The 15,729-nt window shown below is 43.6% G+C and overlaps 1 protein-coding gene across 5 annotated transcripts in view; it reads left to right on the top strand.

Annotated features, from left to right (window-relative positions):
• The window catches only part of ube2o (ubiquitin-conjugating enzyme E2O), a 44,540-nt gene extending 29,650 nt beyond the window's left edge, over positions 1-14,890 (top strand). For 2 of the 5 annotated variants that reach the window (XM_063476541.1, XM_063476545.1), the window contains exons 7-23: positions 99-208; positions 364-514; positions 839-896; positions 1,555-1,714; positions 3,298-3,453; positions 4,222-4,376; positions 4,718-4,830; positions 4,957-5,085; positions 5,548-5,637; positions 5,717-6,035; positions 6,879-7,249; positions 7,330-7,510; positions 8,382-8,518; positions 9,425-9,628; positions 10,504-10,561; positions 11,103-11,940; positions 12,317-14,890. In XM_063476541.1, the coding sequence (XP_063332611.1) occupies positions 99-208; positions 364-514; positions 839-896; positions 1,555-1,714; positions 3,298-3,453; positions 4,222-4,376; positions 4,718-4,830; positions 4,957-5,085; positions 5,548-5,637; positions 5,717-6,035; positions 6,879-7,249; positions 7,330-7,510; positions 8,382-8,518; positions 9,425-9,628; positions 10,504-10,561; positions 11,103-11,940; positions 12,317-12,344 (3,258 nt within the window). In that variant the 3' untranslated portion in view covers positions 12,345-14,890. Of the gene's footprint in view, positions 1-98; positions 209-363; positions 515-838; positions 897-1,554; positions 1,715-3,297; positions 3,454-4,221; positions 4,377-4,717; positions 4,831-4,956; positions 5,086-5,547; positions 5,638-5,716; positions 6,036-6,878; positions 7,250-7,329; positions 7,511-8,381; positions 8,519-9,424; positions 9,629-10,503; positions 10,562-11,102 lie in introns of all 5 variants that reach the window. The other 3 variants (XM_063476542.1, XM_063476544.1, XM_063476543.1) reach the window with 3 other exon arrangements.
• The last annotated feature ends 839 nt before the right edge of the window (positions 14,891-15,729 follow it).

Genomic DNA, 15,729 nt, shown 5'->3' with positions numbered 1-15,729 from the left:
TAACACATTCAGTTGTTTTTAATGAATTTGAGTTTATGTGTAAATGTACTTCTTCATGAATGTAAACACTCACTTGGATGTCATCTTGCTTCCTGCAGGTGAAGGTGGTGGAGCTGAAAGTGACGTGGATCACCAAGAGCTACTCGCCCAAAGGTTCTGACAGCGTTTATCCGCCTGCCTCCACCATCACACAGGAAAACCTCTGCAGGTCAGTGCAGTGATTCATCCACACGTGCCCACTTCAGCTACGTCTGCCTCCGTACACAAGCTGCTCTTGTTACCGTTGCTTATTGGGTGCAGTTTGCATCGTGTATTGATATCGTTTCGATTTTAAGTTAAAGTCATTCTCCCGTTCGGATTTAGGGTGAGGCGTCTGGGCTACTACGACCACACCCAGAGGCAGCTGGGAGAGAGGGCGCTCTACGTATTCCCGGCCAAAGGTGATGCCACACGCATCACCTGTGATGGACCTGAGGGTGCCCCTGTTCTGCCTGAAGACCCCGTTGCCAGAAAGGTGTGGATAAACTTGCACTGGTCTTTTCATGTGTTCTTAATTGGTTGTTTCCTTCTGTAAAGAGCTATTTTTTTCCCCAGAGGAGCACATTAGCACCTTAAACCAGCTGCTTTACACAAGAGCAGGGAAGATCTCTGATGCTGGTGTATTTTCAGAGTGTTGCTCTCGAATGTTTGTTAACACTCAGTGTTAGAAGGACTGATAGCACCTGAAAACACTCTTTGATCATCTTCAAGCTTTTGCTCTATCTCACTGCTTGTGTGTGTGTGTGTGTGTGTGTGTGTGTGTGTGTGTGTGTGTGTGTGTGTGTCTGCGTGTGCACAGTTGAAAAGGATGTTCAAGAAGGATTCTGGGAAGAAGACGGAGAACGCCGAATTACAAGGTGCCAAAACATCCAGAGGATCATAAAACACACACCCAGTAATACAGCATGTATCAAAAAGAGATCAGATTTCAAGAGGCTGTTTTTTTACAATATATATGTGTTTAATTAAAAGTGCTCAGTACTGAGGGAGGAGACTAATTGGAAATTTTGCTGAAGCAGGCCAGACTTGAGCTGAGAAACACATTTGTCGGTAATAGACTGACAGGGTATCAGGTAAAAACAGAGGAGGAGAGTACAGATCTGGGAGGAGAGTGATATTCAGGGAAAAGAGAAAATCTTTTACTTTAAGAGGTGGAATGATTCAGTCCCTTTTACTTTAAAAAAACATTTTTTAAGGAGAATATTCTTGAGTCTATAATCTTTGAAAAATTCCAAATTTCGTCTCGTAGATGTGTTTTCTATTTTTTGTTTTCCCGCTGCTGAATATTATCTCACTTCCCCACCTCCTTATATTGTTTATTTCCAGTGGCTCTTATATACAATTCTAGCCTATATAAATAACCAGGTGTTGTACTATAGAGCCTCACCTGGTTATACAGAACCATAACTTCTTTGTTGCTAATTTAATTCTTTCTCAAATAGAATTTTGATGATTTTTCCTTTAATCTTTTTTTTTTTTTTTTTTTTTCTTCAAACTTTATGTTTCTCCCTTTAGGCGAGCACAGATCTGAACAGACTGACTCGAATCATCCCAACAACAACAATGGCCCCGCGGTGCCCGTTCAGAACGCTCCGGACTCGCAGAACGACGCCTCGGCTGAACACGGCGAGCAGGACGCTGATGACGAGGCTGCAGAGGACACCGACGACACCAGGTCAGGGTTATTACCCTTTACAAAAACGTTTATGCTGTCTAATTTATCTATAAGCAATTCTAAAATGCTCTAATATAATTTATTATAGCTTTGAGTCATTTTTATTCAAATTTAAGGAATTAAAAACTTGAGACAATCCTTGTCAGTTTCCTTTAATAATAAGAAAAGTATCATTTATAATGTAAGGCATGTTTGAATGAATTCTGTGTTACGGTGTGCTAGAATCTCAATGATGTCTTTTTTTCCATCTTTTATTTCTGTGCTTTTAAAACAAACATCTATACAAACCTCTTCTTTGTAGATGTTATTAATTTAAAATTCATAATTAATTTGTGTAATATTTAAAATTTTTAAAAATAACTGTTTCATAGTGTTTGAAAACATAAGTGAGGGCATACCATTTTGGTCTAAAACTAAATGGAGGAGAATTAGGTTGACAGTAGGAAACGCTTTTAACATATATTTGTGATGATCCTCGTGAGTGGTTCAGTCACTGTTACAGATTTTTTTTTTTTTTTTTTTTTTTTTTTTGCATTAGGAAATAAAAAGTCAGCTTTCTGTTATGTCGGAGTTGCTGCTAATTATTCTGCTTATTGTAATTAATCAGCTGAGATGCCCAGCAGATGTTTAGGTTCAGTGTACATCATTAATACAGCTGAGCTGCTTGTTAATTAAAATCAGTCTTTTGTGTGTGTGTGTGTGTGTGTGTGTGTGTGTGTGTGTGTGTGTGTGTGTGTGTGTGTTTACGTTTACATATCTTTGTGGGGACCAAAAATTGTAAGTTTACTATGCTTGTAGGACCAACAGCCCTTATGGGGACAGAATCCAGGTCCCACGAGTTTGAAGGCATTTTGAGACTCAAAATGTGGTTTTAGTGTCAGGGTTGCAATAAGGTTATGGTTAGGTTTAGGCTAAGTGGCTAGAAAAAGCATTATGTCAATTATGTCCCCACAAAGATATGAAAACACAGCGTAAGTGTGAGATTCTAGGGAAAGGGAGATATTGGACAGCTCTACACATTGTAACTCAGTATTATATTAAACTGAAAGGGATGGAAATGTGTTTTGTTGGAAACCAGAGAGACTAAAGCCTGGTTTAGAGAAAGTAACAGTTCAGCTGAATCATCGTGTCTCGAACCAAAGACGGTCCCAGGACATGCATGTTGGGTTAATTGGTGACTCTAAATTGGTCGTGGACATGAAGACTAAATGCTTAGAGTGCACAAAATAAAGTGCTGTATGCTCGTGTGAGTAAACAGTCCAAAGTGGAAATTTGAGTGGGAAAAACTGCTCTAAATGTGACTTCAACATCATGTGGAGCTTAAAAGCTTCATAAATGTGGGATTTATTGCAGATCTGTTGCACAGTTGTGTCTAAAATGTTTCCTGTATGTGTTGAGCGCATAAATTTATTGTTCAACACTGGACCCACTTTGTTTCTCATCATTTTCTTACAGTTCAGACCAAAGACATCACTCAGTAAACCTAATAATGCACAGCCTGACTGAGGGGAAAAAATGAGTTTTTACATGCTTAATACACAGAAAATTGCTTTTGCATAAAGAACTTGTTTCCCTCGCTGCAGCTCTTTAACGTCATCGGCAAGCTCCACAGCCTCCTCTCAGAGCGGCGGTCTGGGAACCAACCGCAAGAAGAGCATCCCGCTCTCCATCCGCAACCTGAAGAGGAAGCACAAGAAGAAGAGGACAAAGTTCTCCCGCGAATTCAAGCCCGGAGACCGGTGGGTTAAAATCACAAAGAGTAAATTCCATCTAGTTTCTTCTGTTTGTCACCAGAGTACGAGCAGCTCTTCTGACTGTTTAGGAACTCAGCAGTCCACTGTTTATGTTTTTAGAGTCGTCTGTAAGAGACGTGGAAATGACACAAGTTATGACATCTGTTCCTGTTAAATTTGCAGCTGCTTTCTCAGAACGATCTGCCATCTTACGCTTTGACTGCATGTCTGTCCATCCAGCTCTCATTTGTCTAAGGGTTTGCGACTCGATCCGTCAACCTGACAGACGCATAAGTCTTTCAGTGATGGTGTCATTTCCTCAACCACACAGACACACTCATACTCAGCTCACACGCTGCACATCCTTCATCTGTTTTTACTCCAAAATGCACACATCGTTACTTTAGTCATCGGTGTGTCTGTCTGTGTGGGGTTTTTTTTTTTTGTTTGTTTTTGGGTTTTTTTTTGTTTGCTTGTTTTTTAACTGGTGTAGATGTTAATGGTGGAAGACACTGACGTAAATCTAAATAGGGCAAAGTAAACATCATCCAAACATCCAGATTTCCTTTATTTGCTTTAGTTTTAAATATTTTAAAGAATAATCAATTTGAGGTTAAGTGTAAGAGTGTTCCACTTTAGTACTGCACACTGTTATCACAATCGATGCAGCAGGACCAGACGGATGGCAGTGAAGCAGGATAAAAATCATCTGAGGAAAACTGAGAAATCGGAGAGAAGATTGAGGTCTCTGCTATCTTTTTCTTTTTTTTGCAGAGTGGCAGTGGAAGTCGTATCCACGAAGACCACGGCTGATGTGATGTGGAAGGATGGCCGGGTGGAGAAGGGGATCCGATCGAACGACCTCATCCCCATCCAGCACCTGGACAGCCACGAGTTTTGCCCCGGCGACTTTGTAGTAGACAAACGACGTAAGGAAAAGCTTTTATCTCAGATTTGATCTCAGATTGGTGGGTATTTTTGTGTATTTGCCTCTCTGCCACTTAGTACCTGCAGTATGTAGGTCATTTTCTGAAACTGTGCCAAAGTGTCTCTGTAAAATGGCCTGAATACACCGGGATTTACATCACCATGGTGATGTTACAGCCATGTACGGTAGTGCCATTCTGCAAATGAAAAAATTTTATGTAGAATCCATAGAGGATAACTTCACATCATAATATTCTTTAAAACGGGAATCCAAAAAGTACAGATATTTGTGTTTTACAGAGTTTACTTTGATCTCTAAGCTATGCATGTGTGCTCACCTCAGCCCAAGCGCTGCAGGACCCCGGGGTGTACGGCGTGATCCAGTCTGGCGATCACAAAGGCAGAACGTGTGTGGTGAAATGGATTAAACTCAACTCCACCAGTGACGACGTGGAGGTCAGTAAGGAGGAAAAACTGCGATTGTGATTTAAAGCTTGTGAAAACGATCAGTGTTTGAATGTCTGTGGGCGACAGAGGTACGAGGAGAAATACACTGTAAACGTTTGTTTCTGTGTTGTTTAGGTCATCGGTTTGGAGGAGGATGTCAGTGTCTACGACATCGCTGATCATCCGGACTTTCACTTCCGCACAACCGACATCGTCATCAGAATATGGAACTCGGAGAACGGACAGAACGACTGTGAAAATGAGGTAAAATGATGCGACCGACCGCGTAACACTCAGTTTCTCAGTTTTGTTTTGTTTTTTTTTAAGAGTCATGAAAATGACACGTGTCTTTCTCCTGGACTGTAAAGGTTATGAGAGCTCAAATCAAGTCCAAATGTTAAGCCCACCTTCTTTGTATGTTGAGGGCCTTGTGGGCTTCATTAAATAAGCTCAAGTTGTTATACAGAAAAATCGTAACGATTCTGAGGAGGTCAGGTGGAAATTTCTTTTCAGATTTGGGTGATTTTTACATGGAGTGAACCTCTACTGATTCCCAGCCTCGAAACAGTTTGCTTCTTTTGCACCTCTCCGTGGGGAAAAGTCAATATCAAATCCTAAAAAGGCTTTTTAGGCAGTACTTCACACACTAGTTGCTGCACTTTTGTCCCTCTTAGTCTTCATATTGTATTGTTGCTGATAATCCTCCCTATATTTGCCTCCTTTCAGACGTCAGTCGGTCAGGTGTACAGGGTGGATGTAAGCAGCAAAGTAGAGGTGGTGTGGGCAGACAATTCGAGGACCATCGTCCTGCCACAGGTAAGCAATTGAAGCTCATTGTGATGTCTGCGTAATCGCAGGTGAAACGTTTGTTTCTGACCCCCGATCGCTCTTGCAGCACCTCTACAATGTGGAATCGGAGATCGAGGAGACGGACTATGACTCAGTGGAAGAAACGAGCAGCGTTCTGTCGACTGAGGAGTGGGAGGACGAGAGCGACAGCTGGGAGACGGACAACGGTCTGACCCCAGAGGACGACAGCCACGTGAACAACGCGGATGCCACGGATACTGCGACCCCGACCCCCACGCCCACTGGCTCCACGACATTTATCATCCCACCGCAGGAGGGCAGCAAAGCCGGGGTTACCAGCCCCACCAAAGGAGTCTCAGGAGAGGAGGGCGAAGCATCTGTGGCGAGTCCTGCTTCTGCTGGAGGTAGGAACTCATTGGAAGAAGTTTCATCCATACAAAAAAAATATAAGTCTGGTCTTATGAGCTTAGTTCAGACAGCTGTCATCAACAGCTGCAGGAAAAAGCTGCTGGTTGCAGCTGGATGGAGCTGTAACCAGTCAGCCATTAAATGGACCATGTGACGAACCACAGAGAAACAGGAAACCAACAGATGTTGGTATATGAGCTCTCAGATACATCTGCCATCAAACTTTATAGTGCAGTTTATGTCTTTAGGCAAGTATTATGTATTCCAGTCACATGCTCCTCTAAAATTCTGCAAAACATCTCAGTATTTATCTTGATGGCATTTTCCTATATTATGTTTCTCACCTCTAGTTGTAATTCACTCTGACTCATCCACCATCCTGCTGCCTTAAATACTTGTTAGAGCAGCATGTTTGTTTATTAATCTGAAAATAACCCTCAACATGTTCAAATTTTCTTCTTTTTTGAATACTGGATGCTAAAAACTATGATACCCGGCTGTTTAAAAAGAAAATGAAATTAACCTATAAACTGAAGACTCGTGGATGTTTTTCATGCAAAGAGTGAAGATATTAAAAAATATATAATGTGACGTCGTTTCTGGTATTTTGGTGGAATTTGTTGACCACATTTTATGGATTTTATTTGCATTTATTTTGACTAGTTTGTGTATATAAAACAATATATTTAAACCCCTTGTAAAAAAATAAAAATAAGTCAAATGGAGCAAATACAATAAAAATTTGATGCAGTCAATAATCAAACAGTACACGGTGCTTTCGTATCAAAGAAACAGTTTGTCTTTTGCTGTAAACTGCGTTTGTGTCTGAACCGCTGCAGGAGGAGCTGTGAACGGAGCGGAGAAACCCGGTAAGGATGGAGCCTCTCGGGGTTTCAGGGAGTTGAAAGAGGCGCTGAAGATCCTGGAGAGCTTGAAGAACATGACTGTGGAGCAGCTCTGGACCGGCGGCTCCCCAACCTCCCCGACCTCCGTCGAACCCACTTCCACGACTAACGTGGCGAGTTCGGTGACACCGACGACCCAAGAAAAACCGACCAAGGAGAAACGCTTCCTAGACGATATCAAGAAGCTCCAGGAAAACCTGAGGAAGACGCTGGACAACGTGGCCATCGTGGAGGAGGAGAAGATGGAAGCTGTGGTGGAGGCAGTGGGGAGTGTGGGAGCAGGAATGGAGGCAGGTGTTAAACAGGTGTGTACAATCATTTTCCTCTTACCTCGTTTAGATATCTCCGCTCATTAGACCGCGTCTTCCCTGTCGCTGCGTTACAGGCAGAGAGAGCCGGAGATGAAAAGCCCCAGCAGGAGGCGCAGACACCCGTAGGTCAGCAGGAGTGGCCCAGTGAGATTCTCAGTGACACGCCGGTACTGTGCCAGCAGAGCGGAGGCAAACCTGGTGTGACATTTACCAGTGCCAAGGGGGAGGTGTTCTCGGTTTTAGAGTGGGCACCAGGTACGACATTCAGATGTGTAACCTGTAACTCTCTTCCCCTCCGCCTCCTCTTCCTCCCCCACGCTTGCTGTCTTTGTTTTACACCATCTGTCCTCCTCCAGATCTCCTTTGGTTTTATTTTCACCTCCAGTGTCTTGATCTTTACTGAACCTTGCTCGACTGTCTGAGGCAGGAATTTCTGTCTGTTAACTTTACAAAGAAAAAGTACTGACAAACCACATAAATGCGCTGAGATGTTGCTGTTGGTTTTTCTCCAGAGCTGAAAAATGAAGTAAACTTGAAATGTTAAAAAAGTGCACTTCCTTTAAGCTGGCTTCAAAAATAGAGACAACAGAAGTTTATTTACAGCCTGCTAGAAAAACAGTTATGGCCTCTGCGGATGGTTTCCCAAACTCGCCGTAGCTGATAACTAAACACCCCGCCCCCCTCATCCAAATATGGTCAATTTTGGCTCCAAAAACACAAACACAGCTGCGGCCAAAACACAGATGTTGAGTCCATGTTTGCTTTATATAGTATATGGGCACAATCGGGTGGTTTACATCATCGGTGTGGCTGAACCTGTAAGTCCAGTAGAGACCTGCAGATCGTTCAGGAGTAGGAGGACAGAGGATGAACGGCAAATACAATAAATATACACGTCGTGTCAGAAGTGGGTCTTAGATCACCATCAGCCTGATCTGTTGCTTTAGGATGTCATATCTTTTTTTTTTTTTTTTTTTTTTTTCCCTGCATGGTTTTCACTAACACAGTCGTACCTGTGAACGCATCGTTTTGTGTACTGAATGCTCAGTTAATTGTGTAGATTTCTTTCTTACTGTGCTCGTGTTCAGTCGTCATTCATCGCCGTCCTCCTTTCTGTCTCTCACAGAAACTCACTCGTTTAAGAAAATGGAGTTCCAGCCTGCAGAGGCGAAGAAGTTCTTCAGCACAGTGAGGAAGGAAATGGCTCTGCTAGCGACATCGCTGCCTGATGGCATCATGGTCAAAACCTTTGAGGACCGCATGGTGGGTTTCCTGTCATTAATGCCGGGAAAGTAAAGCAGTGCATGCTTTTATTGTCCTTTTTCAGAATTAAACTTTTCTGCTTTTCCTGATTTTCCACCTTTGGTTTCTTCTCGGAAACAGAAAGTTTGTGAGCGTGTCTGAAGGCTTAAAAGGGGAGGAGCTAAATTGTCTTGTTTACAGTGTAGATTAATTGAAGAGCTGAGATGAAGGTTGCGTAAAAGCTGAGGATTATTTTGAACTGTAGAATATGCAAAGCTAGTGTAGTGGAGTCAAAGAGTAAAAATATGGAGCAGGAAATGGTCCTAATCATTAAACAGATTATTCTTCTTTAGTAACATGCTCCAAATTTGGTTTCATTTAATGCTGGAAAATCTGTAGATTTGCTAAAAGACACTAAACAAGGACATAAATTTACCACCACCTTCATCTTTAGGTGAAATTAACCATTTGTAGATATGTAGTAATTCAAAAGCCTTTGTTTTTCTCCACTGTATTAAAAAAATGCCTTCAGCAGAGATTCAAGGCCACAAATGTGCAGAAAATATTTTCATTCCTTTTACACAACTTACATTAATAAGTACTCCAACTTAAAAATGTAAGGAAAAAGTCGTTTTGACAGCATAAAATGAAATTGCTAGTTCTTAAAAGCTTCATGATCACTAGTGGGCCTTTTTCAAACCCAAATGCCAGCATGAGGTGTAAAAGTATTAATAAAAGAATAAATATTTAAAAAATTACAGGGAATGAAAGGTAGAAGCAGCCAGGCGTTACTCTTACGTCTGCTGCGCTGTACTTTGTTCTGCTATCTCATACGTATTCTCCTGCAGACGCCTCACCCTGAACATCGGCCTCCTTTAGATTACAACATCAAACATGTTGTACTTTTCTTTTGTCGCTCCACCCCAGGACCTGTTCTCAGCTCTGATCAAAGGGCCGACTCGTACGCCCTACGAGGACGGTGTGTTCCTGTTTGACATCCAGCTGCCTAATATCTACCCAGCTGTGCCGCCTCTGTTTCGATACCTGTCCCAGTGCAGCGGCCGCCTCAATCCCAACCTCTACGACAACGGCAAGGTCTGCGTCAGTCTGCTGGGCACCTGGATAGGCAAGGTGAGTGCCGGAGGTGTGGACAGCCTCAAGATGGTCTTTGTAGCCCGAGCACATGATTCAGAGTATTCTCAATGGACTTTTATCAGGTCACTGCAGTACAGTGTTCACCAACCTGTCCCTCTTCTTCATCACCCAATCATAAACAACATCAGTGAAGTGTGTTTCTCCAAACTTCAGCCTGAAAGATTTAGTTGATCACCCTGAAGTGTTTTTGTTAAACCAGTTTAAACTTTTAAATTAATTGGACTTGGCAGTCAGTAGAGTCTTTCTGGTGTATCTGATGTCCGAGGTGTCACATTTCAGATTTTCCTGATTGTAGTAGGTTGGTTTTTTTGTTTTGTTTTGTTTTTTTCCACTGTTGCTTCAGTGTGGCTGATTCAACCACTATGGATGATTAGAGTGGTGTGGATTTCAGGGTGGATATATGACTCTTGGCAACAGGGGGAAGGAAAAACTCCCTTTTAACAGGAAGAAACCTCCTACAGAACCAGGCTCAGGGAAGAGAAGAGGGAGACAAGATAGCTGGAGACACGGAGAATAACACACATTACTTTCACCTTTAATGAAAAGAATAGAGGACTGACTTAGAAACAGCACTGTAACTGTAACCAACCAGGTTATAGTTACAGTTAAACTCTCAACATATGAACCTAAAGTACGAATTGTATAACTGCTGAATGTTTTGGGGTGTTACATTCCTGTTTAAAGTGTCCAGGCTGCACACACACGGTACCTTTGGATGTTTTAATGTAAGCTAATGTGAAAAAAGTGTAATCTGGGGACGACTTTACTTTAGCTTATTGTAGCGTTAAGTGAACGGTTCACTAGTCAGAGACGTCAGTGCTGAGCTGTTTTAATGCTGATGTGATCTGCAGGGCACTGAGAGATGGACCAGCAAGTCCAGCCTGCTGCAAGTCCTCATCTCGATACAAGGTTAGTGCAATCACACACCCACACACACAGATTGTGCATCCATCACTTAAGAGGACCTCACACTGACTCACTTTCATTTCCTGCAGATTTTCTCTCACCCTGGTCTAACCTTTACTTACTCTGACCTCTAAAGCTGGCATTCCTAACTTAACAAAGTACATTGTCCTCACAAGGAAGACACGTCCCCACAATGTGAACATGTAACCTGGTGTAGGTCCCCACATTGCTGTAATACCACGAGAGAGCACGCACGCACACACACGCGCGCACACACACACACACACACACACACACACACACTGCTGCTTCTCTTCTCTGCAGCTGAAAATGTTTTATTCATGTTTTCATTAGCTCAACTAAATATATCTGCCTCACACACAGACATGACACCACGTCCATACAACATCTGCAGTCTGCCAGACTAACAGAATCCAGGTTTTAAATCTCGGGCATCTTTTAGCTTAAAATGTTGCAGTTGAATTAGCAGATTTCACAGATTTTTTCTGTTTTTCACAAATCCTGATTCGACGTCTGCCTGCAGGCCTTATCCTCGTCAATGAGCCTTACTACAACGAGGCCGGCTTCGACAGTGACCGAGGCCTGCAGGAGGGATACGAGAACAGTCGCTGCTACAATGAGATGGCTCTGATCAAGATGGTGCAGTCTATGACGCAGCTCCTCCAGAATCCCATTGAGGTCTTCAAGCAGGAGATCCAGGAGCACTTTGTTTCTAACGGGTGGCGGCTCGTCCACCGGCTGGAGTCGTGGCTGGAGCTGCACGACGCTGCGGAGCGAGGGCAGTCCGCACACCCGTACTCCAGGGCTCAGCACTCCAAGGACCGACCTTCATCTGTGGAGCCTCTGGATGAGCAGCTGGCCCTGGGATCGGGGCCCGTGGCGGTGGCCCACAGCAGCCCCGGTAAGGCGGGGGAGGAGGGATACACGGGAGCGGGCGTCACCAGTATTATGGAGGAGGAGCTGGAGGATTCAGGACTGAGTCCCTCCACCACAGCAGCCTCTCAGCAGGAGCTGAGCAACAACTCAGACTGCGACAGCAACCTGGGGAACAGCTCTCTGTGCAGTGAAAACAGGGGCAGCGCTGCGGGGCCCGGTTCCATAAGCCGCACCGGGACGTCCGAGTCGGGTTCTGCCGCAGCGAGCGCAGGAGGGGCGGGCTCCTCGGGGAGCCAGCCAGTGGTGAGACCAAAGAAAAGGAGAAAGAGCTACCGAAGCTTCCTCCCGGAGGGCAGCGGTTACCCCGACATCGGCTTCCCGCTCTTCCCGCTTTCAAAGGGATTTGTGAAGAGCATCCGAGGCGTGCTGCAGCAGTACCGAGCTGCGCTGGCAGCCGCCGGCATCCCCGAGCACACAGAGGACAAGTAAGTGCCTCCTCATCCTTTCCCAGTATGCCACTGCACTGTTCCCTGCTCCTTTTCCTCCTCTTCTTCTACCTTTTCATCCGCCTCAAGCCGTCAAGGAGGATCCATTACTTGTTGTCTGGGAGAGGGGGGCTACAGCTTTCTGTCTGCTGTACCCCTGTCCAGAGCTGCACTAAGCCCCCAGCACTGCCCACATTTTTAACCTTTACCTCCATTTCTTAGTCTTTACTGCTCCTGCTGCCCTGAACTCCACAACATTCTGCCTTTTCTTGCCCCCATAATCGAACCACGATTGCAAGAGAGCCGCACCTTTGATCGGGAGCGTGAGCGGGCTGTGCTCGGGACGACGATTTGATCATGTTTTTGTTTCCTTCAGTGTCCCTGCAGACGAGTGCGAAGCATAAAGAGCGACTCACCCACCTGCACACACACCTGAGGGAGCTGCCTCGTCATTCACACACTGTCATCTTTTCATGGACGCAGGTAAAAAAATAAAAAAATAAAAAAAAAAAACAGAAAAGGGGGGAAAAAAAAGTGGCGCCGGTAAGAACTGTGGTGGTGGCGTGGATGCAAAAAGAAAAAAAAAAAGAGAGTGAGATGAGAAAACAGTGCCATGTCCTCTCCTACACCCCCTCTCATGATCCCACTAGCCTCCAGCATCCTCTGCCGTATGGGCGGGGATTTGCCGGATGAAGAAGTAACTGGGTACCACTGAAAAACTGAACAGCCCAGCTCCCGGTCAGCGACGGGTCGACTGCGGCTATCTGTAGCACTACTGATGTTATCACTGTACCATCCTGCACTACAACGAGCGAACGAACGAAAGGACAATCAAGTTTGGGAGAGGCGACGCGCATAAAACCACTTTTTCTCACCGGTTGTTACGCTTTCTGCCAAATTCTCTCTGTTCACACACTCACGCGAATCTTCACAGAAGAACAGGCCGAACGTCAGTAAAACTGCCAACCACAGACCACTTCTACCACCACACGCTCGCTGGCATCTTCCTTCACTCATCATCGGACCACGCGGCGAACATCGAGTGGCAAAGTTTACATACGAATCAACCTCCGGAGGTTTGTAGCTGTTTGGTGTGCGTGCAGAGGAGCACGCGGTGCGGACAGTCGGGCGAGTGTATGTGGCGCAGTTTAGTCGGAGGATTTATCAAGGCGGTTCGTACGCCAACGTCGAACTTTTGATCCATTTCAGGTGGTTTTACTCACTGAACTGTAGTCAACCCCACATCACTGCAAATGACACAACTTAAACAATGAAAAACGACAAAAAAAATCCACACGGCATCCATTCCGCCATCTCATGTCAACATGTTGCCTTACTTGAATTGTTCTTAATGATCTCTTGTGTACAGAGCTGCTTGTGTCTTGCTTTACTCATTAACCCACGCAGGCCTGGACACGCATTAAAAACCACTAAAATCCTGCTCCAGTGTTTTTTGTTTTTGTTTTTTTTCCCTTCTCCTTTCATTCCCCTTCCCACCGCTGCCGTGTTCTGATTCGTTCCCTCTCCAAACTGCACGTGCCCAGTTGAATTAGATCAGAACGTAAACTGCAGTCGAGTATGAATGTTTGTTGATGATATAATTAATCTGCCTAATTGTTCATTTTTAGTTAGTTTTCTGATTTAAGTGGCCAATGGGATGACGCCTCTACAGTAAATATCTTACATTTGGATGAAAGGGGAAAAAAAGGGGGTTTAGCTACAAAGTTTCCACAAAACTGTGAAACTCAAACCTTTGGGTCCAATCGTGCTTCCTGAGGAAAATCTGCATTCTGTGTTTACAACTTTTCAAAGGATTGCATTCGTTATTCTTATTCCACTAAATATTATTAGTAATTATTATTATTGGACAGGTCAGACGTGCCCCTGTGATGCTGTAATAGCGCTGGCTGTCCTGATCTTTGATGCTGAGAAGTATTTGTGGATGAGAAAGCAGTAACAGAAGAGTATGAAAGTATAGAAACGACAAGCCAAGAGCCGCTGTGTTTAGAGACTTATAATAATTAATAAATGAATAAACATGAGGGTATTTTTTTGTTTTGTATTGTCTTCCATATTTTATCCCCCCCCCCCTTTTTTTTTTTCCTTCCCCCTGTATCAGATGTGGAAATCAGGCATCCGTGATTTGTTTTCCTCTTCTCAGATTTTACTTTTTTCATGATTTCACTGCCTTTAATGCTGCCTCTAGCATCGTTTCCCTCTTCCTTTCTTTCTTTCTTTCTTTTTTTTTTTTTTTTTTTTACCTCCTGTCATCATGCTGCTGTTCGTAAAATGTCAAACATCTCAAGAGGAGCGCGTTTCCCTCCCCGGCTCCACCGAGAACCAGGAGGTGACATTACTCCCGCCATCTTCATCTTTCGCCCTCTTCCTCATTTATCAACAGAAGCATTAACAGAAAATGTGAATCCATCTCTAGATCTCAAAATAAAAGTCCGACAGGATATCAAGCCCATGACGCTTTGTATAATTTTCTGTGTATGTGTGTATATTCTTCAGATTGAAACCATTATTATTATTATTATGATTATGATTATTATTATTGCGAGAGCTTTGTTTTACAGCCAAAGCATGTAACATTGTTGCTTTAAGCCTTTCGAATGGGCTACACACAAGACTTGACTGTACGATGTCTACATTTCCACAGTGGCCTGTTATTGATATAATATTTAAAAAAACAAACAAAAAAAGGAACTAAAAGTTATAATTTGTAGCCTGATTCCCTCTGTACAGACATCATGACTATATTGAAATATATGAATACATACAGTATATATTTAACACAAACTTGAGTTGTGATGAGTCGGGGCGTAGAGTATGTACAAAATGCTGAGTGTGTATTGTACTTATGGTTTCATCTTTTTAATGGTTTACTTTTGTTGCTTTAAGACGACTGTACAGTGATGTATTAAACTTTGCAAGCATTACCATAGAAGCTTTGTGGCTTTATTTGCGCCGGATACAAAAATAATAAGAAGGAAATCACCTGAAAAGTACAAACTCAGTAATGAATGAATGTTATTAAAGGCGACCTGCTCCACTTTAACCTGTTTCTCTGTCAGATACATGCTCTTACAGTGACTTTTTTTTTTTTTGTACCTGTATGATGTCAGGAAGAAGGGGGGTCCTGAATATCATTATCTTAGAAACAGAAGCTCCACCCACCTGCTGTTCAAACCTTCTGTTTGCAAGTTGCAGTCAATCAGAAAAAAGTTGGGTTAAAGGGGAAGGAGCTAAAAGGTCCAGTGTGAATCAAGCCTGCTGCTGTAGTGGAGGACATGCTGGAAATGAACAGGTTCAATTACCTGTGTATCCAAACCCTGATGCAGCTGTAAACGGGAAAGAAAAACAAAGTATGCAGGTGTACGGAGCGACACATGAACACGGATGATCGTCTTCTTAACGCTGGATTATCAACCTGTCCGGAGTGAACTTTGCTTCTTGTCCATTGTTGCGATGAGCTCCAGCCTCACCTGTGATCCTACTTGGACAGGTGATTAGGAAGTTGGTGGTTGAATGCACTGGTCTGACTGGCTTTTCTCTTTAAGAAATTGGCCCCTTTTCATTGGGTTGAATTAAAGAGTTATGGCTGCTGTAGAGGTGAATATGGCAAAGCCTCAGGGCTAGTTCAGCTACACTGCCTCAAACACACGAATGGTTTGAAACATTGAGAGATGCTGTGTTGTAGTTTTTGTTTTGTTTTTTCCTCCAGATGATGAAGCTGAAATGCTCTCAGACCGGGTCGAGGTCAAAATGAAGGCGCCAGCGTCTCCT

This window comes from Pelmatolapia mariae, linkage group LG6 (assembly GCF_036321145.2).
Source record: "Pelmatolapia mariae isolate MD_Pm_ZW linkage group LG6, Pm_UMD_F_2, whole genome shotgun sequence".
NCBI lineage: Eukaryota > Metazoa > Chordata > Actinopteri > Cichliformes > Cichlidae > Pelmatolapia > Pelmatolapia mariae.
Note: the sequence above shows the minus strand (reverse complement) of the source record. Positions and strands in the feature narration are given on the sequence as shown.